At 40.2% G+C, this 18773-nt stretch overlaps 1 protein-coding gene across 2 annotated transcripts; it reads right to left on the bottom strand.

The window, feature by feature from the left end:
- Positions 1-159: 159 nt before the first annotated feature.
- scarb2b (scavenger receptor class B, member 2b) lies at positions 160-17586 on the bottom strand. Of its 2 annotated transcripts, XM_031860190.1 has the most exons (13): positions 17080-17586; positions 11662-11819; positions 10257-10404; positions 9879-10070; positions 9615-9706; positions 8910-9029; positions 5852-6030; positions 3826-3944; positions 3516-3589; positions 3357-3408; positions 2909-3061; positions 2734-2775; positions 160-2386 (listed from the first exon to the last, which is right to left on the bottom strand). In XM_031860190.1, the coding sequence occupies exons 1-13, from the start codon at positions 17200-17202 to the stop codon at positions 2276-2278; spliced, it is 1563 nt and encodes a 520-aa protein (XP_031716050.1). In that variant the 5' UTR covers positions 17203-17586; the 3' UTR covers positions 160-2275. The 2 variants fall into 2 exon arrangements, with proteins under 2 accessions (XP_031716050.1, XP_031716051.1); XM_031860191.1 differs by lacking the exon at positions 2734-2775 and having other exon boundaries at positions 17080-17585.
- Positions 17587-18773: the final 1187 nt, after the last annotated feature.

Here is an 18773-nt window from a genome sequence, read left to right on the forward strand (position 1 = left end):
ACAGCCCCAATGCTTTATTTGTATGGAAAAACACAATGTAAGTTTATGGCAATACTGGAGACATCTGTGTAATCTTTCCTCAAACATTACAAATCCACACATCCAGACTCAGTCTTCTTTTTTTCGAACCAAACACTGTCAAAAAGGAGTAAAGACACATTTACTGAAACTACTTTTATTTTTGTGTACACAGTAAAAACAGTATTAACAGTCAGTGTTTCAAAACAATTGACAATTAAAAGAATAAGTGGTTATAGCAGTAACAATAATTTCAGAAAGTACAATCTGTTATCAAAGCACGACACAAAGTAACCCAGTGTAAAGTCCAAATGGTGCTTTCTGTGTTTTGGTTTTACCAACGCAACACAATAATTCATCTTTTTTTGACCACAATTCTAGTATTGTGTAATACTGTAATTTTGTTTGCATCTTTATCCTTTCATTCACCCATTTACGATGAAACTACATTATGCACTCTACGTGAATTTCTTCTATATTCATTAGGTTTTCTTATTGTACATGACTCATTAAAGTCAATCAAACACAAATAGTAAAATCAAATGAGGAAGCAGAAATCTCGAAATTACACTTGTTACAGCTTCTCCGCTATTGTCTGATCGATTTATTGCTGATTATTTCAGTGCATCTAACTCATTCATCCTTAAAATGTTACAACTAGGAATAAGAGCAGTAATAAAAGCTGGGCTCAATATAGTTCAAATGAAGTAATTCTACAGCATTCACAATATTACATTAAATGGCACCTGTAATCCGATAATTCCACCAGCCTTGAGTGAGAAAGTTTGACCCTACCGGCAAGACAAAACTATGAAAACGCCTAGCAGTTTCATGCTCAGTTTTGTTTGGTATTTAGAAGATAATGATATGCACATTTGTTGGTGTGACAAGGCGTCATTTTCACAAAATATGGGAAAACTATAAAAGACAAAACAATTCCAGTAACATTGATTATTTTGAAGGCACAACGACTTCTTCTTCTACTAATTCTTCATACTAAACCTCCATGAGTTGTTCGTTGCAATGGCTGAACACCACACATGAAGTCTTTCACAAACATTGGGGAAAAAAAGGTTTGTTGGTTTTCATATTCAGCACCAACAATGTTATTAAGGCCTTCAACGATAGCATCAAAAAAGCACATTTTGAAATGATAATAAGCATTTTAAAAGGGTGGTTAGTTAATGTAAGCAGTTATACAAGGCAAAATACTGTCAACATACAAATTCAGTACTGTATGAATTATCTTTTCAACCACAAAATCCATCATACTCGGCTTTAAAAGGCTCATGAAAGCTCATTATGGCACGAGAACACAAGTGTGAAGCTCTAACTTTGCATTCAAACATTTCTACATCAACATTTACAACAAATGAGAAGGACTTCTTATTTTACAAAAAATTAAATATCTAAAATATTCAGTGTTTTGTCTGATATTCATTCCCATCATACACTGAGAGGAATGTAAACAGTTCAACACACCTTGCACTGTATATATACAAAAATACACTCTTGAGCGCTTCTATGGTGCGGTGCTAATGACGTCCACAGATGTCCCTCTAAAAACAGTGCATGAGTAGAAAACAAGAACAAGCCAAGAAAATGTTTTGATAACATTTAGTTTAGGATGAAATGCAACTGAAACATAATAATACTGAATTGATTTGAATGTCTTCACGAAGAGAAGGCTTGCCGTATGTTTGGCTTCGCTCCTCTTCCTTTAATAGTGTTTGATAGTATTTAAGCAGAGGCCCCCTGAGAGTGGCATATAATATCTAAAAAACTCACAGTTAATGGACTTCATTACCCTGGTATGAGAGAATGAGGCGAGGCCACAGCACTAAAATCTAATTTATTCCACACCTGAGGTTTAAAAGGTGTGTTTTGTTTGTTGAAGACCACCACAAAGTGACGCCACAGCTTTCAGCAACTGACTTCACCAAACAGAAAATAAGTAGCCCTTGACACACAGTATTTTCAAAAAAATGTCATCATTTTCTGGGAAAACAGCGTGTACTGTATACTGGACTTCAGGTTGTTGTCCATGGCTAAAATTAATCTAAATTAATCCAAACAGTCTAAACTGATTAAAAACATGTTCCCCTCCTCAATTCCTAAACCTCACACCCCTAAAGATTTCCATTCATAAACGAGATATGGATTATTCCCATCCCTCTCCTGAAAACCTAAATCCCTATTTGAAGTTCTGTGGCTTGTCGATGTAAAAAGCCCCCTTCTAACCCCCCCTCCCCCCTCCTCAAGCCTGTGGTTCACCTTTCGGTGTCAAAGAGATATAGGTCCCATTTTGAGGATCTTCCTTTTCCTTGTCACTAACTGGAGAGTAAGAAGTGTCTTCTTCGTTGGAGGTCTAGTGGGAGATTGAGGATAAAAAGGAAAACATATTTAAAAAGTCATCTCATCTTACTTTGAAAGGTTTGGTGTTCTTGAACGTGTCATCTCACATTGCTAGTGTCATTTGTACATTACTTAAATAGACATTTAGTATTACTAAATTATGTTAATGTGTTAAAACCAAACAATATGTTTACTGTACAGCGCCAGATATATATTTCAGGAGGGCTGAAAGTCATCTAACATATGAGATTAAATATGCATTATGGACAATAAGCACTAATATAGTAAGACACAAGATTGAACAAAGCACACACAACATGGAATATCAAACAAAGCAACAGAATGACCATAAAGACTTACAGCATAGAGAGGCTTGGTAAACACAGTGCGCTTAACTTCGTTCTGCACAGAGACACACATTGATAAACAATGCACACAAATTAACACAATTACTTATTGGGACAATTACTTATTGGGACAAAGCAAGCAAATTGTAAGCTGTTAGAATACAACCAGGTAAGAAGAGTGGTCATACCTTCTGTGTGCAGGCTCGGAAAAGAAGGATGATTAAGACTAGGAGCATGATGGCACCCAGTCCCACAATAATGAGCGGGAAGTGGGACACTAGCGTGGCAATCAGCAGCAGCTTGTGTACTCTCGCCGCAGAAACATCATCAATCACCACACTCTGCGTATTAGAAGACAACGTCAAAGATACATTATGGAGAGGGAACTTTATTTATGTATTACTAGTGACTGGTTTAGCATCTAGTATTTTATACTTTCTCGTGGTTTAGCCCTGATTCGTGTTGTTTTAAAATGTTTACATAAAACAAAGTTGTTGTTTTTTTTATTTGCTACATATTCATTTTGGAATCAAGAAACACGGGAAAAACATAAATTACATTGTTTATAACATTACAACTTAATGATGATCCACTGACTCATAATGGAAGTGTCAGCACTTCTTCACTGTTTCTTACCTCATTGATGAACATGACGGGAAAGACTGTCTCATTCAGGGTTCTAGTTTTCCTGTTGTGAACAAAAAGAGAAGAGTGGGAAGCCATTATATATACGGCACAGACACACGTACATCAGTACTATAGAATAGTCGCTTGTGTTTGGATGCAGATGCTTACGGGAATCCAGAGATTCTGCTGAGTAAGATGTTTATCTGGGCTCTCTTGTTTGCACGTACAATCACTCCGGTGGTCTGCACAAAATATAGTGTTAATAATGTAAAGTATAGCATTATATCACCAGAACAGACAAGTAGGAGTAGTACGGGGGTGTTCTTCTTCTGCTGTACTACTACATATATGCCACTAGGTGGTGTAGCAGTACATCTAAATGGAGCACGGCATTCCTTTCATAGTTCAACGAACTGTTTTGCTCCAAGGTATTTCTATTCTGGATTGGAGGCTGACGAGCTGTGGCCTGGGTGCTTACCGGGTTAAGGTCCAGGAACGTTTGGTGATGCTGTCTTTTCGGGGACATCCCCTCAATGGCCGCCACGTATTTGTTGTCTGCCAGGTAAAAATGAGGAAAGGAGGCGACCACCGGAGCACCTACGTGAGGAGAGCAGAGGACTCAGGTGAGAAACAATAAAAGGAAGACTACATTAAGCTGAGCGAAGCAACAATCAAAGATGTATATCTCTCTACTCTAAAACAAATGAGTCTCCTTTAGTTCTCCTTTCGCCGCTTTATTAAGTGGAAAATGTCAATAATGACAAAGTGTGTGCCTCATCTTCTGTGACAATGTTGCCCCATCTCTAATAAGGGTTTAATGAGACTTTAAACATAATTATGACAACGGGGTCTTGAGCTGCCACATGTCACCATAACAAGCTTTTACTCATTAAGTTGGCCAATTCATTAATGATAGTATTTTTACACACAGGCTACATTAAAATGACCATAAAACATAAAAACAGTGTATCTTACAGGAGTTATATATTTTTATATATATATTTTTTTGTACAGCAAGGACATCTAATGTCAGATGAGAACATTTGATAAAGGAAACCTGTAAAACAAGTATGTAGTTCATATTACGTGCTCTTATTGTTCAAAAATAATGTGTCTTTTACAACCACATGATGGTGTAACATAAAAGCCTCTCATGATTCCTGACACAAAGGTTGAGAGGATGATCAAAGAAGCAGCATAGTAAACAACAACATTCTCATCAAATATCACATTTCCTGCTGTTTGATGTACGATCTAATCAAAGCATCATCAACATCTGGGAAGAGTCCCCAAGAGAAGGTGATGCGATATGATCTGACCTCGGTCGTGGAGCAATGCATGCTCCACGACCGTTACTCAGGGTCAATCTTCCAAAGAAAACAAACAATAGATACGCAAATGGAAAAAGACCCGCTTGTAGAACAAATTAAGGGCTGCATCTAAAATCCAGATCAAGACTCATGTTACTATTGCTGAGTTCCTTCCTCACATTGTAAACCGGAGACCCCGCGTTCATACAATATGGCCTTGGTCATAAATAAGGAAATGTGCGGTCGTGCAGGCCTTTGGTTAGGTTCCACCTGTGCAACGTCGGACAAAGTCGTTCTGTGTGTGTCTCGGGAAAGCAACAACAAAGTCAAAAGGTTGCACAGTTAGAGGCGCTGCTGAAGTGGGGCAGGGGTGAGAGTTTTCCTGTCCTTGTGTTTGGCAAAAACATCAGACACCCGGAGTCACCTGAGAGGCTGTTCCCGTGACAACACACAAGGTCATTGTAGCCCACACACACACATATTTGTATTGTGTACTTATGAGTGCCACTTACGCACTGTGTTCATTCAACCCTCTGCGCACTCTCTTAAATACCTGCTGCTGGCTGCGCTAAATTTGTACCATGACCTCAAAGTGCCCTCGATTTTTTTTTTATCGTGCATGCTTAACATTGATGTGAACGGCAGCCCTGTTTTTTCTTGTTCAACTGCGTGTATACATACATACTGTATCCAATCAATCTGCTATTGAATGTATAAACCATGTTAAAACACTCTTATTGTTCTATCACAGGGAATGATCATATATAAGTCTGTGAACACAGTCACTGAGGCACTAAACCAACTCATATTTAAGGTCAGCATCAGGTGACAGGGCTTACCAACCCTTCAGCTACTGGGCCAGTCATGGTCAGATGGCGCCTGAGGTGTTGAGAGGGCTGTGTCACATGGGTCACTTAGAGGGTATTAATGCTGGTGATAGTAGGAAGGAAAATAAAAGGAGGACTCGACTGACTAAAAAAAGGAAGTGGACTGGGAAGAAAGCATAAAGAACAGGGCGACAAAAAGCAAAGATCTTACCTTTCAAAATAAGTTTATGTGTTTACTATAAAGGCCCATGTCAGAGTGTAACAGGAGGGAAGAGAATAGAGGTGCAGAAAGTAGCACTTTGAAAGGAGAGGCATGTGAAAGTGCAAAGTGTAGGTGAGAAAATGTGCTGCACAAGCTGACGTTTACCTTTGCGACAGGGACTGACTTTAAGAAGGCCAGTTCCCAGGCACTCCTTTGGGGTGACGCAGAAACCCTCGTTGGCTGGGTTCTCCTCTTTGCTGGCAAAAACGGAGCGTGGTGGTGTGAAGCGGTACGCTGGGATTCCTTTCACCTCGACATCCTTCTCAAACTCCATGTGGATTGACCTGCAGAGTAAAGCAAGGACATTGCAGGATTTTGGGAAATAAAATCTCTGTTCTTTCTTTTCATGTCTGTTTACCAACATCTTATCATTTTATTGATCAGACTTTTAACATCACTCTTTTTGCTGTACCACTTGTGCACAATTTGTTTCAACAAGAGTTTACAGCCTGAATATTAGCATTCTCACTTGGAAAAAAATCAAAACTGCTATCAAACTCTTTCAAAAGTGCAACTGTAAGAAACACTTTTTATGTTATAGGAATATAAAGGGAATATTACAGTATTCCATTAGTCCATTCAAAAGTGTGTTTGCTGCACAGAATATATAAATCAAAATAAATATTCTAAGTAATTATCCTCTCTTCTTAATAATAATAATTTTTAAATAATTTTCAATATCAAGAAGGAAGCTGAATGATATATATTGACTTTACCATTTTGCTGAAATCCTGTTGAGAGTACTTCTCTCATTCTAAATAGTAGTTGCTGTAGTCTGCCGTTAACCTTCTTTTTGAACCAGGAGTGGACAAATCGTACATTTTTCCTTATATTTGAATGTTTGATGTGTTTTTACAGCTGCTAAGAGAATTGCGTTACTTTGAGCATGTTCATCATTGTTCTATGTATCTGCAGTTCTGTTCTTTCAAGGGAATCCCGACGATTCTCAGCGTGAACAAAGCAGTCTATACATTGTCTGCCAACTGGCCGGGAGGATGTGGCCCTTCGCTACTCAGCCCACCAATCGTGCAACAATACTGGACAGACCTTTCCCTTGACCTTTGTGAGAGAAGCCAAGTAAAAAGCCTTACGTGTTTCCTCACTAGAGCGGGACTGTGAAAGCCTCTGCCTTGTACTGCTGGGCATGAGAGGATGTTACAGTGTGGATTAATTTCAGACAAACGTAGCTAACATATGGGGTCTTTTATATCTAAATCCCTTGAATGTGTGGGGGCCAAAATGTGATGAGATGACGTGAGAATGTATTATAGGCGTAAAATGTTGAAAGGGAATGGAAAAGAAAGTGATGGGGGATTGTACTTAGTAAAAAATGTACAATTTGTATAATAATAATGATGAAATCTGCATGTTACAACTTTCACTCAATCTAACATTTTTTTTAAGTTATATTAACTCATTCACTTATGTTAACTTTTCTAACCTGTGTCATCATTTTAAATTGTATTAGATATTTTTTGCATATCCAGGGTGCTACGTGAGGTTGAAAATGTGTCTTTTGTTTTATTTTACTTCGTTTTGGTTTTGTGAATATTAGAATTTTAAATGAAGGACCACAGTTGGAGGAAAGATTAACGTATTGCAAAAGGCAAGTTGGCATTTGAACAATGACACCTGTTTCATGAAAATCCTAAGTTTTTTGTGGCTAAGCTGTCAGTTACTGGACCAAAAGGTCACTACCCCGTCAGGTCACAGATGGGAATTCTAGTGCTTCTTTTATCCTTCAAATCAGTCCCAGATGTCATTTAACTAAACACATGTTTTCAGACAAAGTGGTGTTGATCTACGCTTACAGGGGCTTAACACTTGAGCCAAACCTTCTGTGTCTAAGATTACCACATATCACGTAATGGAACATTTCCTCTTCAAATTATAGTCAAATGAAATGCATAGCAAACAGGAAGGGAGCCTTCCCTTTAGTCACACTAGTGCAGAGAACCACCAGGCAATGAGTAAGTAGGTGAAAGTCAAAACATTAGGGAGAGGGTTTTTTTTTGACACACATCCAATCAGAGTCAAAGGTACAGCCATGTGACGGATTATTTCCACACTCAACAAAAGGGGAGGATGACTAAAGCGACATGTTTTTTTTAGTTCAAAGTTATTTTCTGAATTAAAAGTTCTCGTGATCAATAAGATATGTGGCACAGTTCCATCAGTGGAGAAGGCATTAAGGCATTAATTATGGTGCTGTTGGTAAGTGATGTAAGAGGATGTTATGTTAGCAATCCATGGGATCCAAGGCCAGAGAACATTTTTCCATACCAGATATGAAAGCCTGCATCTTGCTCCGACCTAGACTATATAAAATATGGACGTCGCCTATCGGTACCGCCATCTTGGCAGTGACGACACACCCTAACTCCTGGGCAAAGAGTTGGATCGTCGCTGAAGCTTAGGCTGGCCAGGGCGACGCAGCAGAGCGGACAGCTAGCGACGTGAGGCGGCACCCACCTTGTTTATGTACAACTTTAAGCTATAATATAATTCAAACGGGTGAGTTATATGAACATTTTTTTTGTACCAGGCTGTAAACTTTTGGAGCCAACTTCAAGTGGCACTTCCTTGTCATGTTTCTACACTAGCTTAGAACGGACAAATCAAACACGTTTGCGTTTCTTCGTTACCTCAAGGCCACCGTAGTTCTACCACATGCTTGGAAATCGAGAGTTGAGCGGAGCAGTTTTCAGTTTGTGTTTTTCTGCAACATCGCCGCTAGATGCCATAAATCCTACACACTGCTCCTTTAAGCTGCCACTATGCTTATTCGGAAGCTGATTATCGGTTACATGACCAGCAGCATGGTTTGCTACACCAGAAACATCTGAGAAGCAGTCATTGGAAAAGGGAAGGCCCTTTCAAAAAATACTTTGCTGGTGTTTGGATGAACCATCTGTCATCAAACTAACTGAAGCCAGTTGAGCGAGCAGCGAAAACATATTTTCCATCGCGAATAGTCTTCAGTGTTGTTCTTTGCTCTTGTATAAATGAATGACATCGCAATAATCCAGCAAGGTTAGCTTGTTGGATGGTCAAATAGCTTCTGAATTGACTTTCCCCAATGCCTTTCTAACATCAGATTAGGGTGGGGGGGCTGTGTCCGCTCATTTTTGTAACTTTCTGAAACTGTGATGCTGCACTGTACCTGCAGAGGTCTGGAGTAAATATGTATATGCGTTCCTTCTTGTTTAGCAGGGGATGGAAAGCACTTCCATCTGATCCATTGATGCTGTTGCTTTGGTTAGAATTCCAGAAGGTCACCTGGCTGCAAAACAACATATTGTCACAAACATGCGCATTTCATTTTCAAAATTGCATCCAGGGAATTAAAAAGGGCATAATGTATATACAGGGGGTATCTCTTTCAGCACTGAGCTAACATAGACATGTGTGCTGCCTGCCTGCAAAGTTCTACTCCAGATTTTAAACATAAAAACAATATTTTTAATATTCTGGGGTGGATATGCTGTTTTCAAAAAGCCTACTTTCATTGTCAACACCATTATCATCTCCATCTTAATAACAGTACAAACATGTTTTTATCTGAAAATCACTGTTGGAAAGAGTGGTTTCCCAGGAGGAAGGAGCGTAATTACAGATTGCAGACTGAGACAACAAAATGGGGTAAGAAAGGTCACTAAAAACGTCATCAAAGCATTCAGAGTACCACGATAGCCTGTCCTGTGCTCTGTGATATGGGAAACAGCCCAGACAAACACTCCCACATTATTGGCAAAAATCAGTAGATTTGACAAACCTTTTACATACAAAGTTTGCCAAAAGAGGTTTCATTACAGTGGATGAAGACAGAGGGGGAGTGTGTGTTTGTGGGAGTCTGCAACAGGGCTACCTTTCGCCTTTCCATGTCTTGACACGGCCATAATCCATGTAGTTCTCCTTCCCAGTGTGGTAGACAAATTCCCCGGAGTGACTTCCATTTTTCTAAATAGATCCAAAGATTTAAGTCAAACAAATGTGTTCATGTTTTAAGAAAATACTAATTTTCACGGTGGCTGGATTTCATGAAAATGTAATAAATCAAAAACTAATTAATAGATCTTCCAAAATCTAGCTGAGGTTCATCAGCTTTTATTATTTGTAGAGCTGTACATGCCTTGTACATGAGCCCAAAGACCGTGTCCACTTCAGGACTGCTGGTAGCTATGCGGACGAGCAGGGGATCTACGTAGCCCCACAGCCATTCATCCACAGTGTGAGTGGCAAAGAGACCGGCCCCGATGGAGTTCATCCAGACGGACATCACAGGGGCCTTCCAGAAACTCCCTTTCAACTTGTTCATTACAGCCTAGAGACAGGACATGACGAGTGGGGCAGAGTGGAAAAGAGACGGCAAAGAAAGCAGGATGAGGTAGAGGGTGGTGGTTGGCATTGAGGTGAGAGTGAGGAAACAATAAACAAAGTGCAGGAGTCAGTTAGAGAACACACACTCAACTTTCCCCCCACTTTAAATGACCTTTGGTTCATTACTCACCCAAGCTGGGATGTTGACAGTGTTGATGACATCCACAGCTGGGTCACCCACAGACTTCTCTCTCAGGAACACAAAACTCTTGTAGTTGTATGCAGACACCATCTTGTCATTTTCCCCCATGCTCACATTGTCCTTATACCTGTACTCCCTGTGCAATAACAACAAAATAAAAGATTATCAGGGGTTTGATATTTTCATGAAGCGTTCCAGAATTGTTCACAAATTAGCATCTCAGACCAGTTAAGAACTAAAAAAGGCATTGCACTACATGTGAATTTCATCACACAACTTCTTCTTTTTAAACGCAACATCCGTTTGAGATTAGGTAACCTCGAAAGTCAAATATGAATTAGCGTCGCCATTTTTTGGTGATTCAGCAGTGAACCTTGGTATTTATTTAAGGATGGCATTAGAGGTGATTCAAAATCTACACCAAAGTTTCTTATCAGGGCTCACATGACGGACTGGGCAGGTCATGAAACAACGTACTGTAAATATACCAGTGTCTGATCTTTATGGTGATATAGTGACAGGGTGACAGACCATGAAATGAACCGGTCTGGATTTATTTTTTACGTTTAATATGCAATAAAAATAAGAGTGCCGTATCAGACAAAAAAAAAAAGGGAAGCAGAGAAGCTGATGTCCCTTTTTCAGTTTACATAAGTGTTGAGCAAATAACGGGCACATTTCGACAGAACCAGCAGAAGCCTAGTCTGCTGATGAAGTCCAAATTTGGAGACGGCAGAAAACATGAACCCACAAAGCCAATAAACTCAATAAATATAAACAGCAGCACAGTCTGGTTTAAGTAGATGTTATATGTGTGGTCTTGGTCTAGATATATTGGAGAAAATATATTAAGTGTTAGTCATTCTGCAGCGGCTGTGCTAAGATTTCACACGACCATTCATATTTTATGTGGAGTGAGTGCTGTGCCAAAAACAATAGCCTTTGAAATGCTACATAGCTCATCAGCAACCGGTAATATGGAGGCTGGCAGTTTGGCCTTTTGTGCTTTTATTAATTTGGCATGCAGCGAACACACTAGTCATAATGTTGTTTGATTGACTCTCTCCTTGCATACGCTCCTGGTGTTTTGGAAGAAGGAAATAACAGAAGTAACAGGTGACCCACTTTTAAAAGTTTTTTTTCCTTTTTGAATAAGTGCTGTGCGGTGGATGTAATTATTGCTAATGTGAAGAGTGGTTCAAGTGGATTTTGAAAAGTAACTCAACACTTAGAGAAACTTTGAAGTGTTAAATTTGACAACAGAGCGTGGTGTGGTGGCCGGTGTTAGACACACAACAATGACAACACATTTGTCGATATATGTCATATTTTGAAGTTTTATGTTTGACTTTCTCTGTGGCAGCCGGTGCACTGATGTGTTCTGGCAGCCTACCTGTATGTGTAGGGTCCAACCTGCTTGACCTCTGGCTTGGACCCTTCAAGGAATGCATCCACATTGGTCACATTGAAGAAGAAATACTCCATGTAGACTGGAGGGGGAGGGCTTTTCCATGACGCAAACACACGGCTGCCCTCAACCAAAACGATCTCCTGTTGAGACAAAAAGCATGTATCTCAGTTTGAGTATGAACATAATTAATTCAGACACATTTTCTGTCTCAAAATAAAGCATATACACCGACTATAATATAGAACATGTTACTGCTGGACAATGAGTTTTCTTTGAAAGCAGAAGTGTTGTTATTTGCATGTGGCTTTTCAACTGATGATGCTTTTGATGCAGGACGAGGAAACGTTTTTTTTTGCAGAAGCAAACACATGTTTTGTATTCGGACTTTCCTGTACCATTTCTGTCCGTAGTAAAAACAACCCAGAGAACGAAAACATCCTTGGGGGTTCGTGGGGGGGTCGGGGATGGGGGGGGGGGGGGGGGGGAGCTTGCTGTCTGAGCGTCAGGCAACAACACACATGAATGGAATTAAGGGAGACCCTGCCTCGGCTCCATTGTCAGCCGTTGCCAATGACGACGGGCACTTGGGGAGAGCCGCTGACATGTCATGTGATGCGGAGAGCTGGATGCCCGCTTAATGCGACCTTAATGATCTGAGCTGCATTCCTCAGGCCTGGGCCCTATGTGGCCTTGGAGGTGCAGGACATGAACACACTATTTACTATCCTGTTTCTTTTCCCAGTATGTCAGAGTGTTTCTCACAGCAGACGTCGTTGCCTGAGGACGAGGATAACCTGCTTCACTGCAAGGAATCTTTTGAGGAAAACACAGGGAGTGAGAGAAGAACGAAATGAGACGAGGGGATTAGTATTTCTTTTGACAACGCATCAAGAGGAAATCTCACTTTGGCCTAATTTCGCCAGCTTTGTGTTACAGTTAAAAGCAGTACCCAAAAGCACACCAACGAGTCCCATTATTTCAGGGGAGCACAGCCCCCCTTCTCCTTTGGGGTCCCATCTACTTGTTGAGAGACAAAAGTTTAGCTGAGTAGCCAAGTACAATAAAGCTGTCACCTTGGATTGAGGAAGGGGATTGAGGTCTTTCTATGTCGTCCTTTCATGCTTCAGACAATCAATATGGTAACCCTCCCAGCATGCTCCATGAAATACAGTATAGAAAACAGGAACAGCGAAAGCCTCTTATCTCAGTACTACTCTTACACCACTCCCTCTTCGAAAACACATGCAGCAGGTGAATACACAAATACATATACAGCTGGCGCTTTGATGTCAAGGCAGGCAAGTACATAGCCGTGACTAACACTGGGCACAGCGAGAAGCTAATCATTAAATCATCCAGCCATGGTGAGCAAGGTTTGCATACTCTAAATGGGTTTGTCTCACGCCACCTAACAAAGCTCTACCAGCTGAACTGTAGTCCAGCCCTGCTGTTGCTCAACCCATCAAAGTCACACTACAGCAAGGCCCTTTCAGTTTTAAATTGGAGGACAATGACTTTGGTGATCCCATCCCTTTTCACCTAGCAAAATCATTTGGTCAAAATTCCAGTTTGTCCAATACTTAAGTTTATGAATACTAACCCAATCAGCCTCAGTTGTACTTTGTGTTTAGTGCTATTTAGCAAATTTTAGCATGCAAACTGGTTGAACTACAATGGTAAAAAAAAAGATAAACCGCTAAACATCAGCATGTTAAGATAGTCATTTTGAGCATGTTAGCATGCTGAGAGTAGTATACATTTAGCTCAAAGCACTGCTGTGCCCGGTAAGTACAGACTCGCAGAGCAGCTAGCATAGCTTTAGACTTTAGTGTTGTTATTTGTAACGTTTGTGGGGCTTTGGTCCAGAGTCGGGTATCTTAACAACCGCTGGCCATGACCTTCATGAATTTTGCAAACACTATCCCTCGAGCATGATTACAAATGCTTTCGATGACCTTTGTTTTGCAGTCATGTCAAAATTTCCGTTGACCAATACCGTGGTCTACCACAAATCACAGAAATTACACATCAATGACAGTTGGTGAAGCTCCAAATCATCTGTATGTTGTGTGGAACATTTCACCTTCCAGAGGTCAATTGAATACATAAAAATAATCTGTATTGTTAAAAAAGTTTGTGTCAGAGTTAAAACTTGGAAGGAAACCCAGCATATTACCAGCAAGGGGCCGCTGGGTGCTATGTCTAGTCTAGTCTATGTAAAATTACCAAAGTCCTATTCAGGGTTGAGTCATTTTTCGCCATTACCTCATCAGCAGGTCATTGCACGCTGACCCCGCTTGACTTCAATGGGCTGCCAACCCAGTCGGTTTCCCAATAAACCTCGCAGTGTGAAAGAAGGCTTAGCACACAAACAGAGTCTGCTGCTGGGAGGGTATGCGTGGAATGAGATCCTTCACACTGTTGCAACTGGGGTAAGGGGGTAACTTGATACAGCTGAAATAAATCAAACTGCCTAGCTAGTAGATAACTAAGTGTATGTTACACCCACACGTATATCTTTCACATGTCTGCCTGTTCAAGTGTTTGATACTCTTTAGACTCCAAATCAATGCTTGGGTAATGTATCCTGATTCTCTAATGTAACAATGAATAAGACGGCTAATAAGACCAAAACTTTTGCAGTGCTCATCTTCAAAGGTTCAACGCTGTCTAGTTTGAATTCCATTCCAGGACCTCTGCAGCAATGGCCATAAATTGCACTCCTAAATGTATGGTTTGGTTTACTGTGGCTTTGTGATGTCAACTTTTGTCAGTCTGGGCCAAAAGCCAGCATGTATTATAAGTTGGGAAATAGATCCTTACACACAAACTTAAAACCTACTCTGGACAAGTATTGGCACCAGACTAGGTAAGAAAAGCTTTGCTTTAATTCAGTGTTTGTGCTGAGGCAGCAGATTGCACTTGGGTTTTCCCAGGATCAAAGCATCTTCATAAATCTACCAAATCTACTACATTAAGAGATATTAACTTGGCATAAACACGTGTAGAGCCCCACCAGACTGCCATAAGACTAAAGACTTTGAGCAAATGGTCTATTTTATCAGTAACTGACAAGCCTTGAAGTAAATATTGAACATGTAAAGATTGTTATTAAATAGGACTTCACGGTCAGTGATTGTCTGTTTTATCAATTACTCCAACCAAAGTCTAGTTTTATTCTTTTATTGTTGCCTTCAACAGTACTGTACAGTACAGGAAATTAAATTTGATGCATAAACGTCTTGAATTACGACATTAATTTATCTGTTGAAAAAATGTGAGCACATCCGTGAACAAAATAAACATGATCCCTGCACAATCTTATCTGTAGCCGATGATTAACTCCCTGTTGTTGAGTATTTAGAGTCTTTTCTCCACTTCCTGCAGCTGTTTTTCCTAGAAACCTCTATTAATGTAAAGGAAAATGTCATGTAGTTTAAATGTTACAGTTTCCAGCATTAGGACCGACTCCCAGCGTTAGACAGCCTCACGTTTACCATGACCTCTAAAAGTCAACACTAAGACTCTCTGATAAAAGCCATCTGATACCTGTTATGGAAAAGCGGGTTTAATCTGAAGATAAGGATTAAGGTGTGCCATCTGATAACAATGAATGTGGGCTTCACGTCTACACTGTTATTTAAGTAAAGTTAACCTTCTGGGAATGCTTTGAACTAACACTTTTCACTAACAGTCTTTCAACCTAAACTTACAAGAATTAAGTGGCGCTGTTCCTGTAAGCTATCCGCTCCTTCCTGGGAAGAAAAGTCTGGTTGTTAACTTTCCCCAGCATACATGTAGCGTTAGCAGGCTATATATCCATCCGGTAGCAGAAGTGAACTGCAGTTAATGAGCCGCGGTCTGAAAAAGGCCCGCTGCAGATGAGATGCTTGACTCAGTCCACTCAGACCTGAAGCCCCACCCTGCTGCTGAACAGAGCGCTGTTTGCTTGTTTATTCAAAGTTTATTAATATCGAACGTGCCACATGTGCCAAATTGCACCAAATTCAACACCGCACATCGTTGGGTCCCTGGCAGTACACCAACCAAGTGTGTACGACAGAAATGAGCTGAAAAGTTTAAAGCCTGCAACTGATGCAACCAAACACAACTACAACAGATAACAACAGTGTTTGTATTTGTGGTCCATTGACTTCTCAACCTCTGGGATTAAAGATAAAACAGCTAAGAACTCTTCAAACTGCAGAGTGGAGCTGAGTGTGAAGGGCACGAGAATACCGAAGTTTATTTGAGTTTAAATATCCATTTCCCATCAGTTGTTAAGATCACGATGAAGACGCATCCACCGCCCTTCCTCCTGAGGAACTGAGACAACTTCCCTTCAATGTCTACCTTTCCATTATCCTCAGCATCTCAACAATCTTCACTACACAAGTACCAAACACTTTTTATCATCAGCCACTGATGTTCCCCAGAGTTGCAATTCAATTCAAGTAAAAAAAGAATGCTAGGAATCTCCCTGAGTGAGGTTACTCCAGTGTGTTATGTGCACAAACCAGCGTGATTGAATTCTAACATGTGCTAATTTTGCTATCAGCAGCAGACTCAGCTTTTTCTTGTGACATAAATACCAACCAATAACACGAACAAGCCATACCGACTCAGCCCTTACTTATTCTTAGCTGTGGAATTTGCCTTTGAACCACCTCATGTCATTATGTCAAGTATTGAAGGCAGAAACACACAGGAGTGGGACATCTGCTGGGAAAATCTTCCCAGTAAAAGTCTTTCAACACAGTGGTGGTGGCTAATGGAAAAGCAACTTAACAATCTAACTGTCGGGCAGATAAAGTGCTGATTGCATTGCGGAGGCTACTGAACCCATAGTAACCCATCCTCCTCCGCCTCAAGGAGTTTGAGCTGCTCATTAGAGCCAGTCCTTCTGGGAGGCAACAAACAGCCCATCACTGACCAGTTTCAAAAATGCCAATCATGACAACATACACTGAACTCCAATGATAAGAGCAACCGTGACATCTGTAATACTTGATGTTATTACAAACACCAGCAGACTACACCCTAAAGTTTAGTCTGCTGCTAAATTCTATTCAAAGTTTGCACATTATAAATGACAATAAATGCAGTTAAATTGTAAGCCTGTTCTCTGGTGTGATCTCATTAATCTGTAAACTAATGACTGTTAGTGGTCTGCACCAAAAATAAGGGGTGAATACAAGCAAGGTCATGAACTTTAATCTTCTCGAGTTTGCAAACAGAAAACGGTTTTTAATTAAATTACAATGTTTTCTATCAATTTCTATAGACTCTTACTTTTTTCACAGCAATGCATTTAAAGCAAGAAATAAAAATACATGCAATCATGAGATAATAATCACGTGCTTCATAAAGTTCTGAGGATGAAAGTATTTTTTTGTTTACCTTTTTGAGGCGGTTGTGCATTAACGTGCGGAAAACTTGACCCACAAATAAGCCAACCCCAACGGCCAGCAGGGAAGCGCAGATGATCCCGACCGCATAAATCGCACAGGATCTTCGTGTCATGTTGGCAGGTGCAAGCAAACACACAGAAGGCTGCGTGTGACTCTTTAGGGTGGATGGAGACGTTGATTTCCGCTACGTTGCGCAAGTTTTCATGCACAACTCATATAAAGATTTCCTTGACTGCACAGGCTGGGATACAAGATCTCGAACCGTGACTTTCCCCGCTGCTTTCCAGTTATACTCAACGAGCAACAAAGTAACGGTTGTGAAGATGTTGCGATTGTCCTCGCGAGTTTCCAAGTTACAAAAGCTGAGGGGAAGTCTGTTTACTTGCAGTTAATAATGAAGCGGCTCACTTTGACAAGCACGAGGTAATCTGAGTCAGCCTAAAGTGACGACCCAAAAGGCGCATTCAATAAAAATAAAAAAACTGTGCCACGCAGTATTTGTAGCGGACTGTAGAGGATCTCACTCCCTCCAAGCGAGGAGAACGCTGATTGGTCGTCGCCGTTTGTGGCCCAGCCGTGGAGATGAGTACGCGGGTGCATGCGCCGTAGACGCGCCCCCGCCTGCAGCAGCGTCGGAACCAAATACAAACTATTTGAGGCGCGTGTTTGCGGTTTGCGCTCCAAACTTTAATACTCTTTTAGTGCAGAGCCCAAACACCGTTATGTTACTATAATACTACAGTTATACTATATTGTAAATGAGAGTTGAGTATGAAGTAGGCATAGAACTACCCAAATAACGCAGCAGTTTTACAGTTGTACTACTCATATGTAGACTTTCACAGTTAACCTAGTAATAATTTCAGATGTAAGTCTAGTCATTACAGGTGTGTCCCCTAAACCTGTTCTCTGGTGTGATCTCATTAATCTGTAAACTAATGACTGTTAGTGGTCTGCACCAAAAATAAGGGGTGAATACAAACAAGGTCATGAACTTTAATCTTCTAGAGTTTGCAAACTGTGGCCCAGAAAAAACAGAAAACGGTTTTTAATTAAATTACAATGTTTTCTATCAATTTCTATAGATTCTTACTTTTTTCACAGCAATGCATTTAAAGCAAGAAAAAAAATACATGCAAGCATGAGATAATCACGTGCTTCATAAAGTTCTGAGGATGAAAGTATGTTTTTACTTTTTTACAGGGAATAAAACACTCATTCTGATGTGTTTTAGAATTATAGTATTCTGTTTATTCTGTTATTCACGTCTTGGACATCGTTCGTCTTTAACTTTAACTTTGTTGTCCTCAATGATGTTTTTTTTCTTGCAGCCAGGCAAAACAAAACACACACTTTAAACATGAACACATGATACAAAAAAAACTAAAACATATAAGAAATAGAAGGTATAAATTCACAAACAATACAATATGTACTCAGTTGCCAGTTTATTACACCTAGACTAAATCAGTCAAATAAAGCAATCCTGTTCTTGTCATGTGTCAAGAGTTCACCAAACTAATAATAGAAAGTGCCGTCATCCTGTCCCTAAATATCAGTCTGAATGTGAGTTTGACTTCCACTAACATCAACGCTTATAGGTTTGACTAGTTGCTTTAAGTTTGAAGAGGAAGTTATCACATCACTGGACTCAAAGTTCAAACTATGAACCACGAGACTGTG

The sequence above is a fragment of the Anarrhichthys ocellatus genome, unplaced genomic scaffold (assembly GCF_004355925.1).
Source record: "Anarrhichthys ocellatus isolate YVR2014 unplaced genomic scaffold, GSC_Weel_1.0 scaffold23, whole genome shotgun sequence".
Classification (NCBI taxonomy): domain Eukaryota; kingdom Metazoa; phylum Chordata; class Actinopteri; order Perciformes; family Anarhichadidae; genus Anarrhichthys; species Anarrhichthys ocellatus.

Coding starts and splice junctions, on each gene's coding strand:
- scarb2b (XM_031860190.1), bottom strand. CDS start 17,202: ATGACACGAAGATCCTGTGCGATTTATGCGGTCGGGATCATCTGCGCT. Junction 9,030..9,614: donor AAGACATGGAAAGGCGAAAG/GTAGCCCTGTTG, acceptor GTTGTTTTGCAG/CCAGGTGACCTTCTGGAATT. Junction 3,062..3,356: donor CCGTCATGTTCATCAATGAG/GTAAGAAACAGT, acceptor TCTAATACGCAG/AGTGTGGTGATTGATGATGT.